At 50.9% G+C, this 24536-nt stretch overlaps 3 protein-coding genes across 5 annotated transcripts; all 3 read right to left on the reverse strand.

The window, feature by feature from the left end:
* Window positions 1-1169: 1169 nt before the first annotated feature.
* On the reverse strand, window positions 1170-12166 carry NCF2 (neutrophil cytosolic factor 2). 3 transcript variants are annotated; one of them, XM_074877275.1, is made up of 15 exons: window positions 11875-12166; window positions 11297-11379; window positions 10874-10982; window positions 10526-10660; window positions 10069-10176; window positions 9037-9096; window positions 7861-7904; window positions 7516-7657; window positions 7140-7202; window positions 6684-6762; window positions 4995-5038; window positions 4099-4250; window positions 3906-4017; window positions 3523-3688; window positions 1170-1465 (listed from the first exon to the last, which is right to left on the reverse strand). In XM_074877275.1, exons 1-15 carry the CDS (start codon window positions 12046-12048, stop codon window positions 1368-1370), a joined length of 1569 nt encoding a protein of 522 aa, XP_074733376.1. In that variant the 5' UTR covers window positions 12049-12166; the 3' UTR covers window positions 1170-1367. The 3 variants fall into 3 exon arrangements, with proteins under 3 accessions (XP_074733376.1, XP_074733375.1, XP_074733377.1); XM_074877274.1 differs by having other exon boundaries at window positions 10526-10663; XM_074877276.1 differs by lacking the exon at window positions 11297-11379 and having other exon boundaries at window positions 10526-10663; window positions 11875-12165.
* Window positions 12167-16077: 3911 nt separating this feature from the next.
* ARPC5 (actin related protein 2/3 complex subunit 5) lies at window positions 16078-20762 on the reverse strand. The gene is made up of 4 exons (XM_074877102.1): window positions 20585-20762; window positions 19786-19857; window positions 17861-18037; window positions 16078-17341 (listed from the first exon to the last, which is right to left on the reverse strand). The coding sequence occupies exons 1-4, from the start codon at window positions 20726-20728 to the stop codon at window positions 17279-17281; spliced, it is 456 nt and encodes a 151-aa protein (XP_074733203.1). The 5' UTR covers window positions 20729-20762; the 3' UTR covers window positions 16078-17278.
* A 1303-nt stretch (window positions 20763-22065) lies between these two features.
* APOBEC4 (apolipoprotein B mRNA editing enzyme catalytic polypeptide like 4) lies at window positions 22066-23501 on the reverse strand. The gene has a single exon (XM_074877277.1). The coding sequence runs from the start codon at window positions 23499-23501 to the stop codon at window positions 22530-22532; it is 972 nt and encodes a 323-aa protein (XP_074733378.1). The 3' UTR covers window positions 22066-22529.
* Between the last annotated feature and the right edge of the window lie 1035 nt (window positions 23502-24536).

Here is a 24536-nt window from a genome sequence, read left to right on the forward strand (position 1 = left end):
AGAAGTCAGAAGAAGGTTTGAAGTCAATTTTTTTTCTATTTGAAAGAGATATAAATAAATCGCAGAGATTCTGGCCTGGGCTCAGTGCAGATAATTGGATCGTGGTTTTGTGCTGCCTGTGTGCAATTCATTTTACGTACCAAACCAAAAATGTGGGATGGGAGTAGCTTGCAAAGCTCTTCTTCAGTTGCAGACTGACCCTGGCAGAGCAGAGGCAGGGGCAGTTGGAGGACACAGATCCTTCTGCTGCTGACCTGCCTGCAGATTGGGATGTTGCCTGTTTGCAGCCAGTTTTTAAGCAGTGTACTTCCAAATGTGTCAAAGCTACAGACATGTTCTGATTTTGAAATGACAGGCATCTGTTGTATCCTGGCAGCTCTTCAGAAGAAGTTCCTTTAAAAATAACTATGATGTTTAGATCACTGGGACAATGGAGTTGTCCAGAACTTGCATGATAGGATCCCAAGTGGGGAAACTGCTGCCTGTAGCACCTTTGAAGCAGGGTGCTCCCAATGCTGTAGGTGGCTGGCTGTAGCTACAGTTCCCATGTTTTGAGGGCAGGGTAGATAATTTTCAAATGCCAGAAGGACGAGCTGTCAGCAGCTGGGAAAGGTGACATACTGTGAAAGCAGTGCCAAAGGCAGGGGAGACAAACCTCTTGGGTAGGGAAGAGGGCATCAAAGTTGTGTAGGCTTTTATAGAGGGGACAGCTTTGCTGCTGTATGACCTGCTGACCCTCCAGGCAGTGTCCGTGTAAGTTACTGTCTGTTCTGATTGCTGAGAAAAAGCTTTGAGATATGGCTCCCAAAGGTGAAAAAAATGTGTCTGCTTTTACTGGGAGAGGTGTTTAAAGTCACTGTGGTTTTGAAGTGAATTGTCAGCTGGAGCAGGGCGAGGCTGCACTGTGTCTCTTAAGCTCTTGGGGTTGACAGTAGTGTTTTAAGGAAGCAAATGCTGTTTGGCCTTTCCTGGCCCATAGCTTGCTGAACACCCATTCCTCTTCTGGATCTGTTGACAGGGCTGTAAATGCAAGTGGCAGCACCCTCTTATGGGTTTTCCCAGCTGCTGGCGTGTCTGTATAAAAGCTTTGTTAAGGATAGGGCAGGCTGGACAGGGCAAGTCTCTTGGCAAGCACAGGTTTTAGGACTGAATGTGTTCCTAACAGGAAGACAATTAGCAACTTTTTTAATAAGTACCTGTTTTGGAGAATAATGCAAAAGGTAAAATAAAAAATAAAGCTTTTAATACAAGTAGCAATAATATTTAAAGTTCATTTTCAGATGCAGTGATTAATGCAGAAACTTCTTAATTGCAACAGTTGAATTCTTAGTTTCTTTCCGCATCCATGACTTTAAGCTCTTCTGAAATCACATCTCCGGGTCTTTGGTGTTAGACTTTTGAACAAAAGCGGATGGGAAGATGCCTATCTTCCCATTGCACTGGCCTTCTAACCAGTCTTCATTCACTAGAAGATAAAATTGACACAGTTTTTGTTACCCCAGGGATATACAGGAACATCATAACCTCCACTACAGGCTACAGACAGGCCCAAGATCATCATTCTAAGATTTTCTGCTGATAAACCTTTTAGCCATGCTAAAGTCTGATAGAGAGAGGAATGTGGAGGAAAGGGACTGAGGAGGAATGAGGTAGAGAACAAAGTTGTAAGGTAAGAAAGAACATACTGCCGAACAAAGGTGGGAAAAGTAGATCAAAATAAAGACCAAGGGGCTTAGAAACTGCCTGGAATAGAAGACAGTGGAAATAGTGAGTGTGAGGGGCAGGGAAATGATCTGAGACCTTGGGCTGTTCTCTTCCTAAAGTGTATTTTGACCTGCTGTTCCATGTTCATATTAAAAAAAAAACCCCACACCCAAAACCAACAAAAAAACCCCCAAAAACCCCAAAGCCTCTGCTACCCTGGGTTGAGTAAAGCTTAGGAGCTCTAAAAACTCTTCCTGTGGGGAACCAAATGAGGTGAGAACCAACTTTTTAATGGGAAATATTTAGCTCAGCGTTGAAGGGTAGAGTATGATTGGGGGGGGAGTCATCAATGTTGTATGGTGCAAAAACTCAACTGTACAGCGATACAGGGGGTCTATGATTGCTCGTGTACTGCTGCCAATGCCTGTAGCTGGCACAAATTAGTGATAGAGCTACATATAGCAAAGTATCAGCATTTTTTTTGCCTTTAAAACTATTTCTGATGTCTTTATTTCACTCAGAGGCTCAACTGAAGCAGGAAACAGGTGCTCTATACAGGGTCTGTACGTAATTCTTCACCTGATACGGGCTCACCGGCAGCTTTTTCAGAAGCGTGGTAACTTTGTCCTCCCTCGTGTGTGTTCTGCACAGGCTTGAAAGGATCCAACTCAAAAGCGTATACTAGATCTTGCTGAGATTTAGACTGTATTTAAGCCTTAATTCTCATAGAAGCACTGAAGACTAATGTTGAAGAGGATTGAGTCTAATGGAAGATTGTACCCTTAAAAAGAAAATCAGCCAGAAAAAGGTACCAGGTGAGAGGAATGGGAGTAAGAGCATTCTCCCATTGTGGGGGCGGGCAGCCAAAATGAGGCATCTCCTTCAAAAAATAAACTGCAGTTGGGAAGCTTAAACACAGCTCAAGTGAAACTTCCCATCTTGAAAGCATTCAGGGCAGGGGGTGGCAGAAATAGGGGCATGATGAAAATTGCGGAAACGTGTATAACACTGAGGGAAGTGGTGGGAAGCCCAGGGTAGGGCTGGAGGAGCTCTGCTGCCGCTCCAGCACAGGGCAGCTGCGGTGGAAGAAGGCACTTGCAGAAAGCAATCCTGCAGGCTCTAGGTCCTGCTCGTCTTGTGGCTCCAGAGAGTTGGTTGACAAGCCAAAAACAGAGGCTAGAAACGCCTCAGTAGGTTAGATTTTACTGTTTTTCTTTTGTCCTTCATGGGAATGGAGCAAATTTGTCCTGTGAATCTGGGAACTGGCAGCTCAGTGACACAGCTTTTGGTAATGCGAAGGAAAGCAACCCTTGTGTGTGTCCTTAGGTTGTCGTTTCCCCTGGCTTCCACCTGCCACCTCATGCAATCTCTGCGAGCTGCTTTTCTAACCTGTCTTGTAAGGTGTTTGCATTCAATGCAAGCTTTCTCAGAGTGCCCTGCGGCAGAAATCTCAGCAGCCCCTTTTCTGTTGAAAGGTGGCAAACTGAAGCTTGCAGGAGGAGAAGTGGAGGCTGCCCGAGCTAGGCTGTTGCCCTGCAGGTCCCCAGCATGAAACAGTTTGCTTTGGAGGACAGGAGGATTCGGGAAAAGAGATCAAAGTCCCTAGTGAAGCTTGTGGGCTTCACTGAAGAACATGCATCCAGTGTCTGACCAAATATCTGAGAGGCTTTGGCCTGACTGGAAGAGGTCAGGAACTCACAAGTTCCACTGAACCAAGCAGCAGCTGCTGCAGGCACTTGGCATCTCAGGCTTAGACCTGTGCTCTCGCCAGAGCTGGGAGGTCCCTCCCCTCCCCTGTTGCAGAAGGAACACAATTACCTTGGGATAAAACAAGTATCACATCTCCTGCCTGAAACTCCAGGTCTTCAGGTTGGGTGGCTTCATAATCATACTGCGCTACCACTTGGGTTGTTCCCGTCTCCTCCACCGTTGCCTCCTGCGGCGGCGACTCCTCGGGTTTGCTGTCTGGTAAAAACCCCTCTCCCTAGGGCAGGAAATAAATTGGTAAGGACACCTTTTGGCTTCTTTCTCTTTGTTGCAGGGTAAGAGAGAAGCTCTGCTTCTCCTCTTCACCTGCTCTTTGCTCCTCTGCCTTGCTTTGAAGCCTGCGCTCACAGCAACGAAAGCAAAGGCAACGTCTGCTGAGGTTCCTTGCCAGGAGCGGGCAGAAGAGGTGACTGCCACCTCCAGCTGTCACTGACCTCCGTCATGTCGCACCAGACCGTCAGACAGTTGTCCTTGCTCTGGCTCCAAGCTGCCTCCAGGTTCTCCGCGCTCAGAGTCACCAGCGCTTGGCTCTCTGCAGGCTTGTACCTGGGTGTGCAGAGAGCGCGGGGTAAGGGCAGGAGCCCTGAGAACACAGGCCCTAGCTCCCTGCAGCCGGCAGCGCCTCACCTCAGCTGCGTGTGCTTGGGCTGGAGCTCCAGTTTCTTGCAAACCAGGTCCAGGAGCTCTGTGTAGGAGACGCCTGGCTCGACTTGCAGGGCGATCGTGTATTTGTAATGCACCTTGAGGATGTGGGGGCTGGAGACGGCTGCTTCGTCCTCCTGCGGGCGGTAAACGGGATGTTAGAGCTTTTGTGGCTTGGTGAGGGCAGGGAGAGGGACCAGGACATGGAAACCGGATGCCTGAGTCGCATCTGAGCTGGGGGGCACTGGCTGGTGCTGGGCAGGGAGATGCCTCTGCTAGTGCGTGCAGCCTTCGGTGCTTCCCTCGGGGCAGGGCAGCGGCCGTGCCACCCAAGCTGGGCTGCCAGCCCTGGCCTTGTCCCAGGAGAGCCCAGTGATAGATTAGGCACTTAGCAACCAGCCTCTGGCCTTCGGGTGACCAAATTCGAGGTGTGACCACCCTTCAACCCCCTCATTCTTTTTTTTTTGTTGAGATTGTTGTGCTTTCCCATCTTTCTCCCCAGTGTGACCTGATGTGCTGACCCTGCCCAGGAGTGTGTGTGCGTTACAGCCAAGCTCTCTCCTATTTCTCTCTTCTCAAGTGCCACAGGTCAACCCAGATGAGAGTTGTACAAGAGCTCTGCTGACAGCCCCGGGTCCACCGGGGAGTGGGCCTGGAGGAGACCTCCCAAAAAGCAGCCCTAATCACCTTGGTTGGGTCCTGGGGACCTGCTGGCCTCTAGCCCTGTCATTATGCTTTGGAGAAGCTCCTGAATGATGAAAACCTGAAACGCTTCTAAGGCTGTGGTGTTTGCTGGGCATGCCAGCACCTTTCAACGTGCGATAAATGCAGATTTGTGACACTAAGAGGACCTTGGGGGGTCAGTGTTTGTGAGATGTTACCTTTGCTTCATCTCTGGGCTGCGTCACAGTAGCAGGAACGTAAGCTGCGGAGGAAGAAAGAGGTGGCTCAGTGAGTGGGACAGGGTAGGCATTGCTGCTCTGTGCCTAAATAGACGTTCAGATCTCCTGCAGCCCTTCTCCTTGACACCCATCATTATCTGCAGCAACACCAGCCGAGCCTGGAGCCAGCGGTGGGCCCCTGAAGGGATGCAGCATCAGCTGCGATGGGCTTCATCTGTAAGATTTTAGATATAACCACTGAGCAGAGGTGACTTCCCTCTTATAGGGATGGGAGCTTTTGGGGTGGGATGTCTTTCCTGGGTGGATTTAAAAAAAACCCCACAAAAACCAAACAACAAAATATGTGAGCTGCTGGCTTTAGTGTCTGCTCTTCTGATCTCCCTAGGTCCACACTGAAAACTAGAGGCAATCCCTGTTCTTCACCAGGGTGGTAAAGTTAAATTCAGACCCCCAGCTAGGGTGATTTCATGCAGGGTTGTTGAAGTCTCTTCACAAGGATTTGCTCTGCGCTTTGTCAGTGCTTTGACATGACTGTGCTCGTTATGGGAAGAGGCAGAGCTACACCGTTGTAGTCCCACTGGTAGATCTGTGATGGCTTTTGGTGCCATAAAGCTGCTCTTTGAGGTTGGTGGGTCCTTAAGCCTAACTCCTGTAGGTCCCAGCCATCTTCTGTATCAGGTTTAGTGCTGCTCTGCTTGGCCCACAAGCCCTGTCCTGCCATTAGTGGTCTTTTGGTCCACTTTCCCTCACCACCGACTGGCTGAGGCCCACCTCAGAGCAGGGCGCTTAGCAACTGCTTGTCCACATACTCCTGTGGCTTTTGGGCAGGTTGGCCAGCGAGAGCCAGAATAGACTGCAGCAGGTTAACACCCGCGTGGCGCAGTCTCTGTGCAGTGAGGTATTCTACCCCAAATGGGTTTTCCCTGCAGCGGTGTGGAGCTCGCAGCTCAGACGCAGGCTCCTACCTCTGAGCACCACGTGGAGTTTTTCTAGAGAGGGCAACTCGCAATGCTTCCTCCCAGCTCTTCGTTTCAGCGCGTGTTCTCACATGCTCGTGACACACGCGCTCCCCAGCTTTAAACAGCCATTTTGAGCGCCCCTGCAGCACCGCGCATGCCGGCAGCAGAGCCCTGTTTTCAGTTCCCAGCAGCGTGAACCAAGTGCTGGGGGCGATGTGGTGGCCTTGGTGCTACCCTCCCTGCCCCTGGCCTGCGACATGAGGTAGCACTGGCCAGGCATCCCCTTCCCAGGGCAACCACAGCTCCTTCTAACTGAGCCCAGCTCACAGCAGCACTAAAACCAGCGCAGCCTGTAAGGGACCTTCTACTCCAGGACTTGGACAAGCTGTGTCACTTGCCCTGTTCCTACCCCCAGGCCCTTTTTCCCATCAGTCGATGTGCCCATTAAGAGCACAGAGGGACTTGCTTTCCTTGGGAACCCACGTGCTCTATTTTGCTCCATCCCCAGCACTGCAGTTGCTGCTGTCTCTGCCTCCTGCTTTAATATCTCCCCATCCTTGACTGCAAAGGGCTCCAGGAATGAGGGGGAGATGAGCCCTAGCCCTGGTCTCAAAGCGTGAGGACATGGCACCGAGGAAACGGTCTCAAACCTGCTGCTGGGGGCTTTGCCCCTAAGGCACCCCCGTCGCCCCAGCTCCCCCTCACTGACCTGGTGGCGACCGCCGTGGCTTCTCTGGAGCGGGAGAGCTGGGTGACTCTGGGATCTCAGCTTCAAGAGGGGTTTCTCCCTGTGCCGGATGGGAAGAAGGTGGTGCTGTCAATCCCACCCTTCCTATAGGAGCTAGGGTGCTGCTGCCTCATGGAGTGCCCCCTCCAACCCGCTGTTTTCCCAAGGTCTCTTTGGGGTCTTGAACTGGGGAGGGGTGACTTTGCTACCCCTTATCTCCCCAGCATTGCCAACCCCCTCCAGGGGAGCCATCAACACAGCATCTGCCCTGATTTTGCAGGTCTCTGAGCTCATGTTGAGGTGACCATGAGCCAGAAGAACCAATGAGGGGGAGGGAGTTGCAGGTACGGTTCCTGCTGGAAGGCCCAGAACAGGTCGTGAGTGAATGTGTGGGGATCTGCCCTCCCCAGGACCCCATCTCCTCCTGGGCATCCTCACCTGGGTATGCAGCTTGTTCTGGAGCTCCACAGGCTCGAGGTAGTTGCAGGGCACGATCCCTTTCTGTGGGGGAAGGAGACATGAGTGGGGATTGCTTGGCAAGGACGCAACCCACCGCTGGAGGACGCAACCCACCGCTGGAGGACGCAACAGAGCTTGTCCTTGCCCTGCCCTGAATCCAGGAGAGTCCCTGAGGCCTGAAGGTTAGTTGCTGCAAACTGGATGGATTTCACTGGACCCTGTGGCCTAAGCCAGGGTGGATATAAGGGACTTAAGTCAGAAACTCATTTAGTTGCTGATGGCAAGGCTCTACTCTGCAAGTCCTCTGCAGAACCTCACAGCATCTGCCCCCTCCCACCAAGCACACCGATGGTACCTTTCCGTTGAACATCACTGTCGCCCAGTTGTCCTTCTCTTTCTTCAGGACAAAGACAATGTTTCCCGGCAGGACCTGCAGCTCCTCGGCAGTCTCAGGGACGAACTCATACAGGACACGGTGCGGCTGCCCTTTGAGGGCGCTGGGTGCGGGAGCAGCAGACGGGTCAGGAAGTTGTTTTACTTTGTAGGGGGACCCAGACCTCTGCCTCCTTGTTTCTACAATCCATACCCCATCCCCCCTGAGTTTTGGGTGCCAGCTGGATGCTCGGCTGTGATGGTGCAGGATGGGGGTTGGACGTGGCTGAATGGGTTAGCAGCATTATCCATCCTTCATCCAACTTACCTGAGGATTTCTGGGGTCTTGGGCCTGGGTGGAGGACCAGAGGCCTGCCAACAAGATGCCAGAAGGATAATTATCAGTAATCCAGAGGATTTTGGTTTTATAGAAATGTCCTGCAGCCTTCTGCCATGCCTACCATCACCCCCGCATGGTTCCTTCCTCCCCGTGCTGGTGTCAGGTCAGATGATTTGAAAGGTTTTCAGCTCTCTGCCACCCTGATGTGTAAAGCAGCTGTCTTAAGTGCCATGAGGAATATCACTGCCTTTGCTCCTTCTGAGGAGCAGTTTCTAAATTATTCCAGCTGCGCTGGGTTTTCAGAGACACAATCCTGTTTTCACTCGTGATTTTGGTTTCAGCTCACAGAGGGCTGAGATCAGGGATTTGAGATCAGCTGGTTTAAACTAAGTTGTGTGTCCCTGTATCTTCCCATTACCATGCTTGTAAAATGCCCTGCTGTCGTCATCATGCTTTATGGTCTCTCCTGCCTAAGTAATTTGTCATCTCTGGTGGATTTTATCAACCCTCTGAAGAAACTACTTGAAATAGGCCTGACTCCTGTAGTGAGGTGACAACACTTGGCTGCGTTGAGGATAGTGTATTTTATCTTGCGTAACAGTGCTGTAGGCTGCAGTGGCTGCACCTCCCTGCATCCTCTCAAAGCTCCTGTAAAAACTCTCGGGTGCCTTTAGAGATGGTAAGAGGCTGCTACATCATCAGGAAAATGTCACAGAAAATGCAAAGGATTTTGGGAACTGGGAGGAAGATGGAGAACGAAAGCAGAACTGCTCTTGGTTCTCCACTCAAGCTTAGACAGTTGAACCCTGACGAATCTGGCAGGGAGGGTCTGAGACAGCTCCCTGCCAACAGCCGTGACCCCGCAGCAACAGTGGGGGCAGAGGATGTGCCCTCAGGCCACAACTTCCCCATTCAGGGAACCAGCTGAACTTCAATGATAGACGTAGGTGGGTTTGGGCTGCCCTTTCTGATGATGGAGAGAGCAGCTGAGATGCGGGGGCAGCGTCTGCCTCCTCCCTGCGGCAGTAGCAGAAAGTTCACGGTGGTGATGCTGCTGTTTGCTACCCACTGTGAGCTAGAGCCCTCAGCAAGCTGCAGGATGATACCCATCCCCACATCCTCCCGAGCTTCTGCCAAGGATGCTCTTCACCGGTGGTGCCTTACCTGTGGTTGGAGTGGAGCAAATCCTGAAAAATCATCCTTGTCCACCACAGATGCCACCACCTAGAGCCAAAGACAGACAGGTAGTGACTTGGTGCTTGTAGACCTCTCTTAGACCTCTGATGTCCACCCTCTGTGAGCCAAGTTCCTCACGATGCTTCAGGTTAAGAGGGGCTGTGATATCAGGCTAAGCGTCTTTGACTACAGGCTGAGTGCTTCTGGCACCAAAACTCACCTCTCAGCTGTGGTAAGTTCTCAGCTTTTAGCCTCACTGTTACGTGGTTAGAGTCATTACAACCCAAACATTTCCCTTTATGTTTTAATCACAAATGTTGAAGGGAGCCAAAGTGTCCAACTCAAGCCCTTACCTCCTATAGGTGACTTTAAACATAATTTAGAAAGTTCATAAACGTTTGTGTGCAGGTTCCCCTGACGCTCAAGGAACTGCTTGGCTCTTGGTCATCCCATTCCCCAGTGCCTGAACAGCCAGTGGTTCCCTTTCTGGAGGAGCGTTGCCTCCCAGGACCTGAGCCCAAAGGCGACATCCCAGTGGATTTTGCACACTCATGGGAGAAAAGTTTGCTCGCTTGTCCGAGCTGAAAAACCTCCTTCAAATGGAACAGGAGAAAGACTGGAGGTTGATGTGGGTGTCGTGTTAAATAGCTTCTTCCTTGCCCACCTCCCCGCCCCCAAAAAAATCTTGGCTTGAGTTGAAACTCCAGTGGGACCTTTCTGGCTCATTGCTGACTCACTGTCCCTCATGTCTCGCTAAGGATAGAAACTGAAAATAGGTCATGCTTTGCAGAAACATGCTTTTGGCTGCTCTATTCCTTCAGAGTCCCTGTTCCCCAGGAGACCCACTACGTGCCACCCCTCCTTCCACGCCTGAGGGGATCCCTGAGGCACGGACCAGCTCCGTATCTCTGGCTGCCCACCAGGCAGCAGAGAGCAGCTCAGAGAGGGGGTGAGACCATGGTCAGCAGCTCTCCTCAGCCCATGGGCTTGGCCTGAATAAATAAGTTAATTCTTTCTTACCATAGCCTTTCCCAGGTAGTCCTTCTTCTCCAGCTGAGCCACTTGCTTTTCGTTTGGTCTAAACAGCTTCCCTGCAGGAATGGCCACCAGTTCACAGAGCTTCTGCTTCTGTAGCACAGAGAAGTCATGGTGCTCTTCAGAGGTGAGAGGAGGGACTGCTTAATGTCCCCTTCCTTCTACCTTCTGGGGTTAAGGTCTCCCTCCGTAAAGTCACAACACCACCGTGATGACCCAACCCCAGTCCTGACATGGTCTTCCCATCCCTGCCTCCCCAGTGACCCAAAGCTCTTCCCGCCAAGTCGTGTCTCGCTATGACACCCACATTTTGCTCAGCCTGCTGTGTTTTTCTCCTGCTCTGCTAAAGCCATAGCTAAAAGTTGGTTTCTCTGTCAGTCACTGGGATCCCTCCTCCCTGCTGTGAGCAAACACGGCAGCTGTAAGACCTGCTCCTCCTTACCAGGATGGCTTGCATCGCCCTGTCAATCTTGTTGTGCTGGGGCTCACTCTTCAGGCTCATGGCCAGTGTCAGGTGCTCCTCAGCTTTCTTCCAGTCCTCCAGAGTGGCATACACCAGCGCAATGTTGTAGAGTATCTGCTGGAGGGATGGGAGCAAGGAAATGAGGTCTTAGAGCAGCCGGACCGTTGCCAGGAGGGCAGGAAAGGAGAGGACAACGTGGTGGTGGCACTGTGCCAGCTCACTTGGTTCTTTGCGAGGCACAAAGAGAGGTTGGCTGTTTTCTCCTTAGATTTCTTGAGCTGGTGAATAGACCTTTGGGATCAAAACTGCTGGTCAGGTCTTTCTCACCTCGCAAGCAAAGAGCCTGTACCGCAACCCCAGGATCTTGTAGTCGATGAGCTGGTTGCCTCGCAGCTGGGCCAGTGCCTCTTTGAAATCCTCAATGGCCTTTTCATGGCTGTGGAGCAGAGGACAAGGGTGTCACCACCTCGTGGTGGCAATCTGCCTGCCTCTAAGTCTTTACTTAAACTTGTGTGAGTTTAGTTGGGTCTCTCCTATTTCCTTGTAGTGTTTTCAGACCCCCCAGGGGGAGAAGAGGTGCTCCAAGGCTGGTGTTAATCCCAAGACTGCACTGCTGATGAACAGGAGCCAGTTTTACCTCGAGGGGTTGCAGTTTGGCTTCTGGGGTACCAACCTGCCTGGGGCCATCCTCAGCCAAAGGCTGGCATCTCCACAAGCAGCAAAAATGACACTTTAAACCCTTCCACTCACTTCTGCCTCCGGTAAAACACGGTCCCCCGCTGGAAATAAGCCACTGCTAGGTGCTTGTCACAGCTGATGCTCCGGGTGAATGCCTGCTCGGAGGTAGGAGTGGGGCAAAAAGAGGGAAAAAAAGGGAAGACCTTTAAAAAACTGAGGGTGTAGAGCAGTTGTAGCTGTCCTGCTTTAGCCAAGCAGGGCTTTGTGGGCTATATCTCCCTGCAGTGCTGGGCACTGGGTGGTGGAGCCTGTACCAGGCTCCTAATTTTCTTGGAGCTGGAAGCAGCTGCTACCGCTTGCTTGGCCGCTTAGTGCCTCTGCAGTCACCTCTGGGAGAGAGAGAGGGTGAGCAGCAAACCGTGCACCTCTTCTACTGCTCCACCTCTGTGATTTGCCGGGAAAACAGCTTCAGCAGGAACAGCCCAGGGCTGTCACGCTTCATCCCAGCTTTAAAAGGCCCTGAACCCCTTCCCTGAGTCAGACCGTGGCCCTTAATTCTTCCCTTCCCCACCGCGTCCATCTGTCTGGCAGGTCTGCGTGCAAACTTGCCGGTGCGAGCAGGAGTAGTGACCGTAAGGGCTGCACCTTACCTCCTCCGCCTCGGCCAGCTTCCCCAGGACAAGGTGGATGCAGCCGATGTTAAAGCAGATTTTGGCAGGGGGGTTCTGGACGGCCGTGAAGGCGTCCAGGGCTGCCTTCCACTCCTTCCCATCCGCCGCACACACCCCTTCTTGCCACAGCCGGATTGTCTCCACCAGGGACATGGCGCAGTGGGAGTGAGATGTGGGGTCCCCAGCCGCGTCCTGGGTCTTGCTCCTCTCCTCGTCCTTCCTTGCAGGGCTGCTCGGCCTCCCTCCAGCTCCCTTCTGCCTGTACTTCTGCCTTCCCCACTGCCTGTGTCGCAAACCTGGCAGGAAGTGGCCTCACTCACATCAGTGAAACGCGGCCCCGGGGATGGGGAAGTGAGGCAGAGGCTGTTTCTGCTGCAGCGGGTTTCCACACTGCGCTGACACCGGTTGCACGCCAGGTCCTCTCTGGCAGCCGCTCCTCACCTCTTTGGGTTCTGCTTCTCTGAGTTTTTCTGGAAAAGCTGTGGATTTTGTTGGCCGGGTGGTTGATCAGGTCAAATTTAGGGTTGCAAAGCCACAGAACAAGCGCTGAGCCCCTTGTGCCCTCCGAAGCGTGGTCTTCGATGGAGGTAGCTGCTAAATGCTTCCTGCAGGCACCAGGGAAGGCGAAGTATGGCCCAAGGCACAGCCTGGGAAATCCTCTGTCCTGCCCGTCCCGCGCTGCGTTGCCCCAGTGAGGAGCTCTGCTGCTGGGGGTGTGCAGAGCTGCCCAAGGATTGGGTTTTGGGGGGCAGCAGCTGTGTCGTGCTGAACCCCAGCAACGGTGGTAGCCAATCCTCAGCCCAACATCATTTCTGTCGGGGTGTTTTATAGCCAGCGGTGCATAGCCGGGGTCTGGAACGCCGCTGGGAGGATGGGGGGACACTGGGCAAGTGGCAGCCACGGAGGCGGTGGTGGCAGGGGTCTGACCCGCTGACTCAGAGGGTTTGGAGCTGGGTGCTCCACACGTGGTTTCTAAGTAGTTTTGGAAGTACTTTGCCTCTGCCTCATCTACCAGTGATGCGATGTGTGTTTTGTAAGGGCTTAAAATCTGTCAGCAAGACTTGGCCCTCGTGCGTTTACTCACACTTCCGTGGCAAATTACATAATGCCCACAACAGGAGGGAGGCTGCGGAGGAGGCTTTTGTTTGACTTCTGCTTGGGAAGAAACCCGAGCCGCTGAAGAGCAAGGACTTGGTTTTCAACCAAAAGTAGGACCGAGCACATCCCTGAACCTAAGGGCCTCTTTGGTTCTCAAGTGTGCCCTTGGCATCCCTTTGCATCCAGCCAGCTCTGGTGGGCTTCCTACGGGAGTGTGGGGGAGACCCTCTGACCTCCAGAAAAGCAGAGGGAAATGCAACCAGCCAAAGCAACGCTGAAGGAGGGGAGTAGGAATAACAACATGGTAAGCATGAAAACACACCTCTGATACGCTTTTTCTCATTCCTTTGAGGAATGGAAGACCCTGTCTTGTTGGAAATGGTTGACCTTGTTGTAGGGATAATTTTCTGCTCATTTAATTAGCTGCATTGGCACAATGGTAGGGTGAGGTTGGTCCCAAACTGGTAGAAGGGGAGCTGGAGCAGGATGTGAGATCATTCCTGTGACAAGTGCTGCATTTTTTTTTTCTTGTGTTTCACAGAAAGACGGGATCTGACAGGCGCAAGCACAGCAAATGCTCAGAGCAGCTATCCTTCTGCTTGGTTATTTTTAAGGTAACATTCAAGCAATTTGAAAGGTGCGAGGAACACACCCCTTCTAGTAAGAGCGAGTCTCCTGTTCCCCTTTCTCTTACCAAGGTGATTTAGTAGACAAACTTGTTTCTTCTATGATAACATCCAAGAGGAAATGAGTAACAGAGATGGTGGCACCTCCTGTGGGAGATTCTTGGAATCCAGCACAAATGCAGATCACCAAGAGACAGGTAAGAAAGAAATAAGTAGAAATGCCCCAAATCCAGCTAAAGTGCGGGAGTAATTTATAAGTTTGTTCAGCAGCAGTATGCAAGAGTTTGTCATTATTTCTGGGGAGAAGAGACCCCCAAAAAGACTGATCTGGTCACTAGAAAACATTACACATGAGGAAAGACCGAGAGGCTTGATCTTGTTTGGGAGGAGATCTATAATGCAGGAGAAGCGGGGGAGACTGAGCGTGTCCAGCTCCTGCCCTGGAGGGCAGGTCTGGGCGCTCCCCCAGCACAGGACCCGAGTTTTCAGCTCACAGCCTCAATGGTGGCGGGGAGCGAGGCCTGAGCCCGCGGTGCCTCTTTGGCCAAGTGATGGATGACTGGGAGCCCGGGGCTTGGCGGGGCTGCTGCTCTGGGCAGCGGGAGGGCAGCAGTTTCTCTCGGACGTTACAAAAGCAGGATGTGACGGATAAGGGGCTGTTGCCACACGCTCGGGCCAAAGCTGGAGGTGGCGGTGGGAGGTTTGCCAGCGAGCCTCGGAAGCGCTGGGCCTGCCTAGCAGAGCTCTGCAAACGCTGTCCCCCTTCGAGCAGGCCTGATCTGCACGTGGAGTCCTTGAAGGCTTCCTTCTTGTAGTAGGAAGGAGAAATGTGTTTTGCAAAATCGAATTGTTCAGGGATTTTTTTTTTTTTCTTCCCTGCCCATCTTTTTCTGTTTTCCCCTTAGAAGCCTGCTGGGCCATATGACTCAAAAGGACTGACAGAAGACCAGGAGATGCCTTCCTGCAAATCTTGTGGTACCACCCCCGCATCGGTGCACGTCTTTTAGCACATCTCTGAACGCAAATACAGAAGATGTATACGTTTCGTCAATGTTTCCAAATACATCATAGCCTAGCCCACGGGCAAACTGGAGAACCTCAAAGAACCTCTTCTTGTTGCCTTCGTTTATCTAATGCCACCTAGAGGTAGCTGACCTGCTTTGACATGAATTGTTTTGGAACGTATTTTTCACTTATGTGGGATTGCAGCTTTTTAATATTTTTTTTTTTTTTTTAAATGAGGATTGATTGGTGTCTTAACCAAATTTGGATGAATGGAAGGAAACAGAGAAGCCAAACACAGTTCCTGGGAGACCTGTAAGGACAGAGCCATGGCTACACGTGCCCAGGAGGCTGAGCCATATGTATGATGTGTGTGTATGTATGTATGTATGTATGGTTGAAACCCAAGTGTTTTCTGTGGTCTTTGCAGCAAGACTGGGTCTTGCCCTTTGCATGGCCATTGTGCCTATGTTCTTCTGAAGAAGTTAAGCAAGAAAAAGCATCCTAGGAAGGAAGCGGGGGGCACCAAATGGTTGAGGGTAACCACACCGGTCCCTGTCTGTGTCGAGGCCATGGGGTGCTGCACCCCCCCACAGGCACCCTGGAGGAGCGCGCAGTGGGGCAAGACAGGCCGGGTGAGGGGGCTCCACTGCCCCACTCAGAGGCTGGGCTGCCTGTGCCTGCCTGCAGGCACCCCACGGTGGACGTGGCTGCGCACATCTCGGACTGGGGAAACCGAGGGAGGAGGAGGTGGGATGGAGGGGAAAAAAGGCTTTTACTGGAGCTGTGGGTGCATCGGGAATGCTCCGGGCTGGGCTGTCTGAAGGCACTTTCCGCCCGCCGTGACTCAGGTGAGGAAGAGGAGCTGCCCTTCCCACGGGGGAGGGCTCAACACCAGGCTCCTGCCTGCGCCAGCTGTCAGAAGTTCAAGCTGAGCGCCTGTGCCATTAGCGATGACGTAGGCGAGCACCGTCATCCCACCCACGGGACAAGCCCAGGACTCTATCGGTGTTTAAATTATTAAAAGCAACGATTAAATGTTTAATCTCTTGGAGCCTTGCCTGGCAGAAAGAAAAAACAAACGCCCAAGTGTGAAATCAGGAGTGTTGCTCCACACAGCCACCCTGCTTGGCCATTACCCTTCTTCTTTTGTTCTTGAGAAGCATCTGCCATTAATGGTTGAGTGGATCTTGCTCTCTGGCTACAATTTCAGTGTAGGCAGAATCTCTGCTAGTCCTGGTTTGGAACATTTTTTGTTAAGTATCTCACTAAAATAATTTCAGATTGTTTAGTTGGACGAAACTGCGTGCGTATCACCATTACGTACAGGTACAATAACTGCTAGAAAGGGAGCCTAGCAAGAAAAATAGCAGAGGGGAGTTTTAGAGCTTTTTTACTGTTTGCCATCCTGGAAGAGCAGCCTGCTAAAACTTCAAGGCATTTCAGACACCGAGGAAATAGTCAGTGATGATTTATTGTCTGGTCTTTATTATTATTACAAAAAAAGCAGATATCAAAAAACAGCAAAGATTTCACAAGTTCCCCAACAGTTTTACACAACTGAACTGCAGTAAAATGCTGAATGTAAAACATATGTATTTCAGTCCTGGCCCTAAACCTTCAATGGTGATCTGGGGTCTGGGATGCCCTGGGCTTTCCTAACTCTTTTTAAAGTACTCCTCTTTATTTTGGAACCTGACACGCCCACTAGCTAACACGCTGTGGCATGATGCAACAGGAATGTGAACCGTCTGGTATCCTCTAAGACCCTGTGCGCTAGAAAACAAAATGTGGGAGCTCTGCGAGGATGGCGTGGGTACCAGTTTCTCAGATTACCCCAGGCAGCCACTTTGTTGTGCTTGACAAAAACAAATCACTTCCACATTGCTGAAAGGTGATTTGCTGTGTGAAAGCTGCTGTTCCTTCTTTTCAGGACCTTTGCTCCCCAAAATAAAGAGTTCACTGGGCTGGGCTCCAGCGCAAATGGACCATTAACCTTTTAAATTGTACAACCCAAACTGCAAGGTGGATAACTTCATTCCGCTGTGACTCTCCCACTGCGAACCCAGCATCTGACTGATCACAAGGAACCCGAACAGGCTGTGATTTAAAGAAAATACTCAGCTCTCTGGAATGATAATTGGGGTCGGGGGGGAGCCTTTGCTTCCTGTCCTGTTCACAGCTGTCAGTTCAGAGGTTGACCAAAGGAAACACGGTCCAGTTCCCTATAGTAATAGCTGCCCCACTTCTCAAATATAGTTCTTACATCAAAACATTGCTTGGCTAGCGAAACGAATTAAGACATTACCCTACGTCCCTCAGCATTTGCTCGGAAGGTCAGGTCCAAATCTGCCACAATTATACACAAATGCAAATCACCCTAAACATGAAGTTGTATATGTTGCTATACGTGTCACTGAAATGTTTGCGAGTACCAAATATTCCTGTTAGAAATAAAATTGCACCTTCATAATTTTCCAGAATTTAACAAAAAAAAGAGATCACGATATGCACTATTTGTCAGGTATGAAAGAAGCAGTGAGAAGGCAAGCTGAGAGACAGGCACTGCCCACAGGGCAGCAATGGCATTTGGTTGGTTGGTTTTTGTACCAGCATTTCCCACGCCATGGATGGCAGACAACCACTTGCTGCTGGATTTAAACCGTTTTCCTGGCAGTCAAAACGCGGACAATGGACCCTACTCCTCCAGCAGCCAGGGCCTGAGAAAAGAAACACGGCAATTACCAGCAGGTCAAGGTAGCTGCGGGCTGAAATCACTGCTGATCAGAAAGGCTTCCTGACTGGATTTCAAATGAGTGTCTCCCCGCTCTTTACATTAAAAACGAAATGCTCACACTCGGGGTGCCAGGAAAGGATGATCACATTTGCTTTGAAGACAGTTATTTAACAGGCTTTTATTTCCCTGCATAACCAAGCTGCAAATTTTGCTTCCCTCTAGGAAGGAAATTCTACTTCCATCCACCTGAATCACTGGATTGAAACATTCTGTTTGCCTCAGTCTAATGTAAACCCGAATTTTAACTGTAGAATCTTCACCCAAGGCATCAGAAGCAGCAGGCCCGTGAGCTCGCAGGACTGTACCCTCCCCACAGCGTGAAATACGGCATTTCAGTTTCACCAGGCAGAAAGGCGGTTCTTACCGGGCTCGGTGAGCGTGCCTGGCACCCAGAACCTGCCCCCACGGCTAACCCAGGCAAGAGCACGCCCTGCAAACGCACCTTCTCGTGCCACTGCAGCAGCACAGCGCTGCTGTTGTCGGAGGGGCTCTCAAAGCCTTTGTAGATGTACTTCATTAGCAGGTCGACACCGTTCTTGTCCAGCGACTGCACTGCCTTCTCAATATCGTTGGCTTTGAAAGAGATGAGGACCTTCAGGACAATACTTTCTGCACGATCCTGTCAACAAACAAGGAAGGCAGAGATACATTCACTCTTGTATAAGGTGCCTTCAAGTATTACCCATCTCTCCAAAAAACGAAACTAGATTTTTTTTAAACAATTCTAAAATCTGTTTCAATAGGGCAGTTTGCACACAAAGCTTGTGATAATAATGTGTAACAGATACATCCTCCCAGTGATAAATGGCATAAAAGTTTAACACACTTGTCCTGCTCTGGGTTTTCTGCTCGCTTGTGTTTGCAATTTTCCAGCTATTAAATGAGGTTACGGCTAAATAATAAATTTACCTATTGAAACTCAAGGTCTGGCAATTCCAAAAGAATTATAACAAAGTACTTGTCACCAGAGCCATTTTCTGTGCCTTTGTACTGTTTAATGAGATACAACTACTATATTCCCTGGAAATGCCATTGGCCAGCCTGGAAGAGGTGACTGCTGGATGACATATACTTTCAATACAGTCAACTTCTGTCCCAGGCACCAAGAATGCAAACTGGCAGCATTAATACTTTGCATTAATAACCATTTGCAAGTTGATCTGGATGTCATTTCAGGCCTAGGAATGTGTGTGGCACGATTACAGCGGCAGATTAGCCATGTAATCAGCAAAAAGCAGCTCTTCCTGTTCATCCATCACTAAGTGAGGAAGGAAGAAAGAAAATGGTCTTGGGTTTGTTGGACTTTTGAATAATTCCACTGCACAAATACTTCAAGCGGCTTCCTTCTTCAGAAATCATGGGTGTTAGTTTTCTTGTTTAATACCCCATAACCGCTTGGCTGAGCAAGACCTCATGTGAAGAACTGTAAGTAAAAACATAAAATTTCCATGAGATGAACTAAAAACAAAGCGAAACATTAAAATTCAATCACCCTGCCCTCTTCCAATTCCACTGCCTTCCAAGCATATTCTTAAATACATCAATATGGATCTAATGGAAACAAGCCATTAACGTGAGGACAAAGCAGTTCAGCCTTTTATACAGCACTATCTCTAACAAACAGCTGGATCTCAAAACCCTGGGAAAACCCTCAGGAAGGGGCTGGGGCTAGGTGAAAAAATCTGCCTGGTGAGCAGCCAGAAACATGCCGGTGGGACTCTCCTTCAGCAGGGAGAGCAGACCTCCACCATCCGCGCAGTTCCACGTCTCATCTGCCTGCTCCCCTCGCTGCTGCAGTCATGAGCCACTCAAGGTTTATTCCGGGGAGATTCAGAAATACACGCACATAGCAGGCTCCTACATTCTGTCACAGGGGGAGGGCTTGCGATTTCTGAGGTTTTAACGGCTTAATTTTGATTGGATGTGATAACCATCAGTTCTTCCTTTTTTGTAGATTCACGGTCTGGCTGTGCTAGCAGAGTTTCCTTAGTCAGCGGTGAGCACTGGCAGCTGCGGTTCCCTGATCGTTCAACGCCGACTACGTCTGTGTGCTGCCAGGTCAGGATCAGACACAGGCACCTGGTGATGCGTGGAGTTAGCCAGGGCACACAACAGGCGACCAACGCAGGTCGGAGAACACACAAAACCTGACCTAGCACCAAGTGAAAGCTGCGCAGGGGACACCCAAGCTGCAGGATTCTGAACAAGATTAAAACACTGGAGGTCACGGATGTTTCGCCACTGGGGAATGCCCTAAAACCAGCCTCCTTGGCTTCCTCAAAGTACACCTGGCAGGGCTGGTGGGGTAAGAGTTACAGGAAAGGATTTTTAAGGAGTAACCCGTGAGTGTGTTGGTCACTATTTCACCTTCACTGCCTGGTTCTTTGTGTTGATCGGTGGGTTCTTCAGAGCCGCCTGTAGCGCAGCCATCATGTTCCCTGTGCCAGATGGTTAAGGACCAGACACCGAGTATTTTGGCATCACCAGAACCAGCTCCAGGACAGCGATAGTGGTAGCTGGCTTGTGCATGACCGAAAATACCGAAGGTTCAGCGGATGCAGCGATTCCCTCAACAGATAGCACAGATTACAGTGTAAGTAACAATTATGAGGCCCTTTGAGGAAGGAGCAGCACTAACAAGAAGCTGTACAGTTCCAGTATTGGAGAATACTTCTCAGGCCCTTCGTTGAATGAGGATCCGAGTAAAAGAAATTATTCTCCATCACTTCTGCAATTCGTAGCCCTCGAGAAGGGGCCTCGCCCACCTCCAACACCGCCGGGACAGCGACCCTGCAGCGGCCGGGGGGAAGAGCTCCGCCAGCCAGCCGGGAAGGCGGCTGTGGGAGCGGGCACAGGGCGCTCTCCTTTCCGCCATCCCTCCCGGCCCCCCGCCCCTCACCGTGAGACACCGCCCAGACACCGCGGCCCCGGGACACCGCCGCCTCTGCCGGGACGAGGAGGAGGAAGAAGCGGGGCCGCCCTCCTCCCGGCCGCCCCGCAGCCCCTCGCCGCCCTCCTGCAGGCTCACGGCCGGGTCGCCCCTCGGCGGGAGCACCGGGCGCGGCTGTTCCCGTAAGAGGCAGCGCCGGCGGCCGCCGCTCCCCGCACCCCTCCCCGCCGCGCCCGCTCCTGACGGGACTACTTCCCGCCCGGCGGCGGAAGGATATTGCCGCAGGCACGAGTCCACCTCGCCCTCATCGGGCCCCGCTTGCCCGTCGCCTCCTTCCTCCTCGTCCACGAACTTGTTCTCGTCGTACTCGTCCACATCCACCCGGCGGAACCGCGCCGAGGACACCGTGTGCTTCGCCATGGCCTCCCCGCCGCCGCCGGCCGCCGCCGCGCCCCGCCCCTCCGCCCCGCGCAGGCGCCCTCCGCCGAGCCGCCCCCGCCCGCCCCTCCCCGGGGCGCGAGCTCTGCGCAGGCGCGCGGAGGGGGGACGGGGCCTCCCGCCCGCGGCACGAGGGGGCGCGAGGGGAGGGGTGGAGCCACGCGGGAGGCGAGCTGCCATTGGTCGGCTGCGTGCTCAGCCCCCGGGGGGGGCGGGGCTACCCGTTGTCAGGGCGTCCGGTTGCTGCGGTTACCGCGTCAGTCGCGGACGGGCGCCGCGGGCGGCGGAGTGGCCATCGCCTTCGGGCTGCGGGCGAGCGCGGTCCTGCGGAGCCCTGGCAGCGAGCTGGTCCTGCGGACACGGCCACAGGGCGCGATGCCGTGCGGGCTCAGCCTAGGGCGCGTTTTCAGAAGGCTCTTCCCGAAGCGAGAGCCCGCGGCCCCCTCCAACAGCCCTGTGGAGGGGACACGGAGCGCGGGTGGCGCAAGGTAGTGGCACTGGGGAACAGGTTTGGTGCTGAGCTTGGAAGTCCAAGCTCAAACACCGCTTAGGTACCGCAAGAGTTAAAAAATAGCATCGGCTTTATAAATTCGAGCAAAAGAAAAGTCATCGCCGCGATGCTACAGCACAGGCGGCTGCTTGTGGCCATGCTCGCTGATACTTGATCAGAAAGTGTAGAGTGATTCGGTCTAATTCGAGAAAACTTTCCTAAAAAAGCGCCTAGGTGTTGTAAAAGTAAGGGATCTGGTGGGTTTCAGCACAGTTCTGCCTCTGTAATGTCGGTTGAGGCTCAGCAGAACGTTTGGGTTTCCAAGTTGGACCACCTCTGCTGAAGTCAAGGGTGTTTAAGGTCACAGTGGGAAGCAACCTCCTTTTTTCTACTCAGATATACGTAATTAAGTAATAGATGCCACAAAAAGAGTAAAAAAGGAGCAGCAGCACTGCCTTCACAACATCAGCCAGTGTGTTTGTTGGCAACGGCTGTTGCCTAGGGAGGAACCCCGGTTTCCCCCGGCAACAGCATGAGCTTGACTTCAGCTGCTCCCTTCTCTAAGACCTTTAACTGGATCACACACTGAAAACACTGCTCTAAATGATAGAAACTTTTTTTTTTTCTTTTTCAAGTTACGCTTGGACTGTGTATGTCTGTTGTCTATATTATGCTATTAGATACTTATTATTAATTACAAAATTACACAGCTTTGTGAGCTTCCTCTTAATGGAAGGGAGGAACCTGAGGGGGAAAAAAAAAAAGCACACACACACAAATAAGTGTATATAACCCCCCCTATTATTAAGGAAACAGCTGGTGGGAAAACTTTAATAGATCAGCCTTACCTGCAGAACCACCTTCTTGACAGAGGAGGAATTTAGGATATGTCATGTGTTCCACCAAAGTTGCCTCAGCTGGGAAGCTACAAATCCGGCTGTGGCTGTAGCTTGTGGACTGGTCCCATTTTTCTGGTAGCAATTGGCTTAAGGGCAACAAACAAATTAGACCCAGGAGGTAATCAGAACATACTGAGGTTTTGGTTTTACTGCTATAGGATTATGTTTGAAAGGAACAGGAATAAAAGAAAAGTATACTATCTTCATAATCAGCTATTCGAGACCCCCAGTTATTCTGTGGGTTAACTTTTGTAGGAGGTAATTTTATTGATTTTTTTTTTTTTTTCCCCATCTCTGATCTCAGTTTGATAGCCTGAAAGCAGTTCAATTTGTATCATCTTTAGAGTAGGTGTCTGCTGCTTGGAAAAATGTCAGGATTATGAGTTTCACTGAATTATTCCTTTGGCATTTTTAAATGCCTTACGATATTTTTAGGTCTGGGGTATAGATGTTCCCTCTGAAAGGGCAGAAACATGCCTGGGAAAAGCACCAAGTGGCTTTGAGACATCGGAGGTAGCAGTCTGCCTTTCATCGCTTGGAAAGGCTGTTGGGAGGCCGGACTAGGAGAAGAAAAGGCCTTTAATTTCTGCTGCACAGCAGGGTTTCCCTGCATCGCCTGTGGAAAGGCTTTCCTAAAATACGGTTTAATTCCTGTGAAGTTGTTAACTGGATGCAGATTTTGTTGCTCTGCTAGGGTTCTTGATGGTGGAGTTGAGTGATAAAGGGCTGACCCTGGGATGCCATACACAAAATTGCAGAGGAGGTAACGCCGTGCCCCCCCAGGCAGTCTCTGCAGAGTCACCCGAGGCCACAGGCTGGAGAGGCTCCGCAAAGCTTCGCGGTTGCACGCAGCGGTGGGGCAACCGTCCTCGGTGTGATAAAGCTGAGAGAAATAGATGCAGAGCGTGATTTCTGGATACTTCCACAAAAAGTTGTAGATTTTACTTATGCAGCAGTGGTAAGCCTCGTTACAAGGGGAGTAATTTGAATAGAGGATGATGCATCCGATGTTTCCATAGGCATCTGTAACTGCATCCAGATAACCACCCACCCCAAACAGCATAGGTTCGGGATGGTAGCCTCGGTCAGTACAGTTTGTAGCATGGCCTTTCTGGACTATGCTGCCTGAGAAACTCCTCAGTTCATAGAAGAGGAGGTGTTTGTTTCGGAGAGTTGCTGTTGATCTGTATGGGAAGCCAAAGACCCTGTCAAATTCTGCGTAAGGGACTCTCGCTTCTTCACCAGTCCGTATGTGGTAGGGACACTTAGCGCAGATGTCGTTCTGTCTCTGCCAGCAATAGGGCTTTACCACAGTCCCCTGATTTGTCAGATATTCCTGGAAAATCGTTTTCTCTCCTGGATTCATGTTCTGTTGAAGAATCTCCCTGTTTATGTGCTACATAGCTGACAGTCCTGAATGAAAAAGGGAAGTAATATCTTAAGTCAACCCTTTGATTTATTTTGCACTTGAACTGCAAAAATAGTAGGGGACAGTCTCTTCAAAAATGTACTGAAACTTGTAGCAGCATATAGAAACTTAGTGATACACAGAACAAAGCTCTCTTGCAGCCTAGGAACATTTCTACTTTTCACAAGCTAGCCTTTTTGCTAAAAACATAAGTAGAAAATATTTGTCTCTGCTCTCTTACCCTAGACAGGACAAACTGCATAATAAAACCAGCCATGATTTTCAGGAACTGATTAGCAGATGAGCCTTATGAAATCTGACAAAGCAAACAAGAAAACACCACCCAAACCCAAAAGGTGTAATTACCATCTCAGCAGCTCCAGCTCAGTAAATATTCATCTGATTTCCTTCACGGGCCTTTTAGGACCGGTTCAGAGTTTCCACTCCAGTGATATTGCAAGCTTTCTTTTCAAAATCATATGTTGAAGAGGAAAGTTACTACTGCCTCCCCGGTTTTGTCAGCTGAGCTGTGGCAGGATCTTTCCCAAGTGCTGTAACTTTGCTCCAGTTGCTTTAGGTGTTTACAGGTGCCAAGTGCTAGGAGACGAGAATACAAACAGGATTTTCTTCTGTATGGCCAGCCAACTGTGGTAGTTAGGCTTCTGTTCTTTGCCTGTCAATATTTGTTTCCTATCTTAAGTGATTAAGGTTCCTTCGCTTCTTCAGCACTGTTTTGATACAAGGTTTTTACAGCCGAAAGATGGATGTTGTTCTACTGAATCTATTACTGAATTTGTTTCCAGGTCTTTGTTATTTCTGTGTGTAGCCGTCTGTTGTGCCAGCGGGGCAGAAAGCTCCTGTTGTGCTTCTGCTCTCCTACGCAGGCAACAAGGTTGTCCCTTCTTTAAGAAGTTTATGTGTCCCCCTCACTGCTGCAATTCAAGCAAGCAGTGGGCCATTTCATGAGTAAGCTAAATCACAGAATCACAGAAT

The sequence above is a fragment of the Strix uralensis genome, chromosome 8, assembly GCF_047716275.1.
Source record: "Strix uralensis isolate ZFMK-TIS-50842 chromosome 8, bStrUra1, whole genome shotgun sequence".
Classification (NCBI taxonomy): Eukaryota; Metazoa; Chordata; class Aves; order Strigiformes; family Strigidae; genus Strix; species Strix uralensis.

Coding starts and splice junctions, on each gene's coding strand:
- APOBEC4 (XM_074877277.1), bottom strand. CDS start 23,501: ATGAATCCAGGAGAGAAAACGATTTTCCAGGAATATCTGACAAATCAG.
- ARPC5 (XM_074877102.1), bottom strand. CDS start 20,728: ATGGCGAAGCACACGGTGTCCTCGGCGCGGTTCCGCCGGGTGGATGTG. Junction 19,858..20,584: donor TGGACTCGTGCCTGCGGCAA/TATCCTTCCGCC, acceptor CCATCTGGCACA/GGGAACATGATGGCTGCGCT. Junction 18,038..19,785: donor CAAAGAACCAGGCAGTGAAG/GTGAAATAGTGA, acceptor GTTTGTTGACAG/GATCGTGCAGAAAGTATTGT.
- NCF2 (XM_074877274.1), bottom strand. CDS start 12,048: ATGTCCCTGGTGGAGACAATCCGGCTGTGGCAAGAAGGGGTGTGTGCG. Junction 7,203..7,515: donor CAGTGATGTTCAACGGAAAG/GTACCATCGGTG, acceptor CTTCCCCCACAG/AAAGGGATCGTGCCCTGCAA. Junction 5,039..6,683: donor GCCACGGCGGTCGCCACCAG/GTCAGTGAGGGG, acceptor CTTCCTCCGCAG/CTTACGTTCCTGCTACTGTG.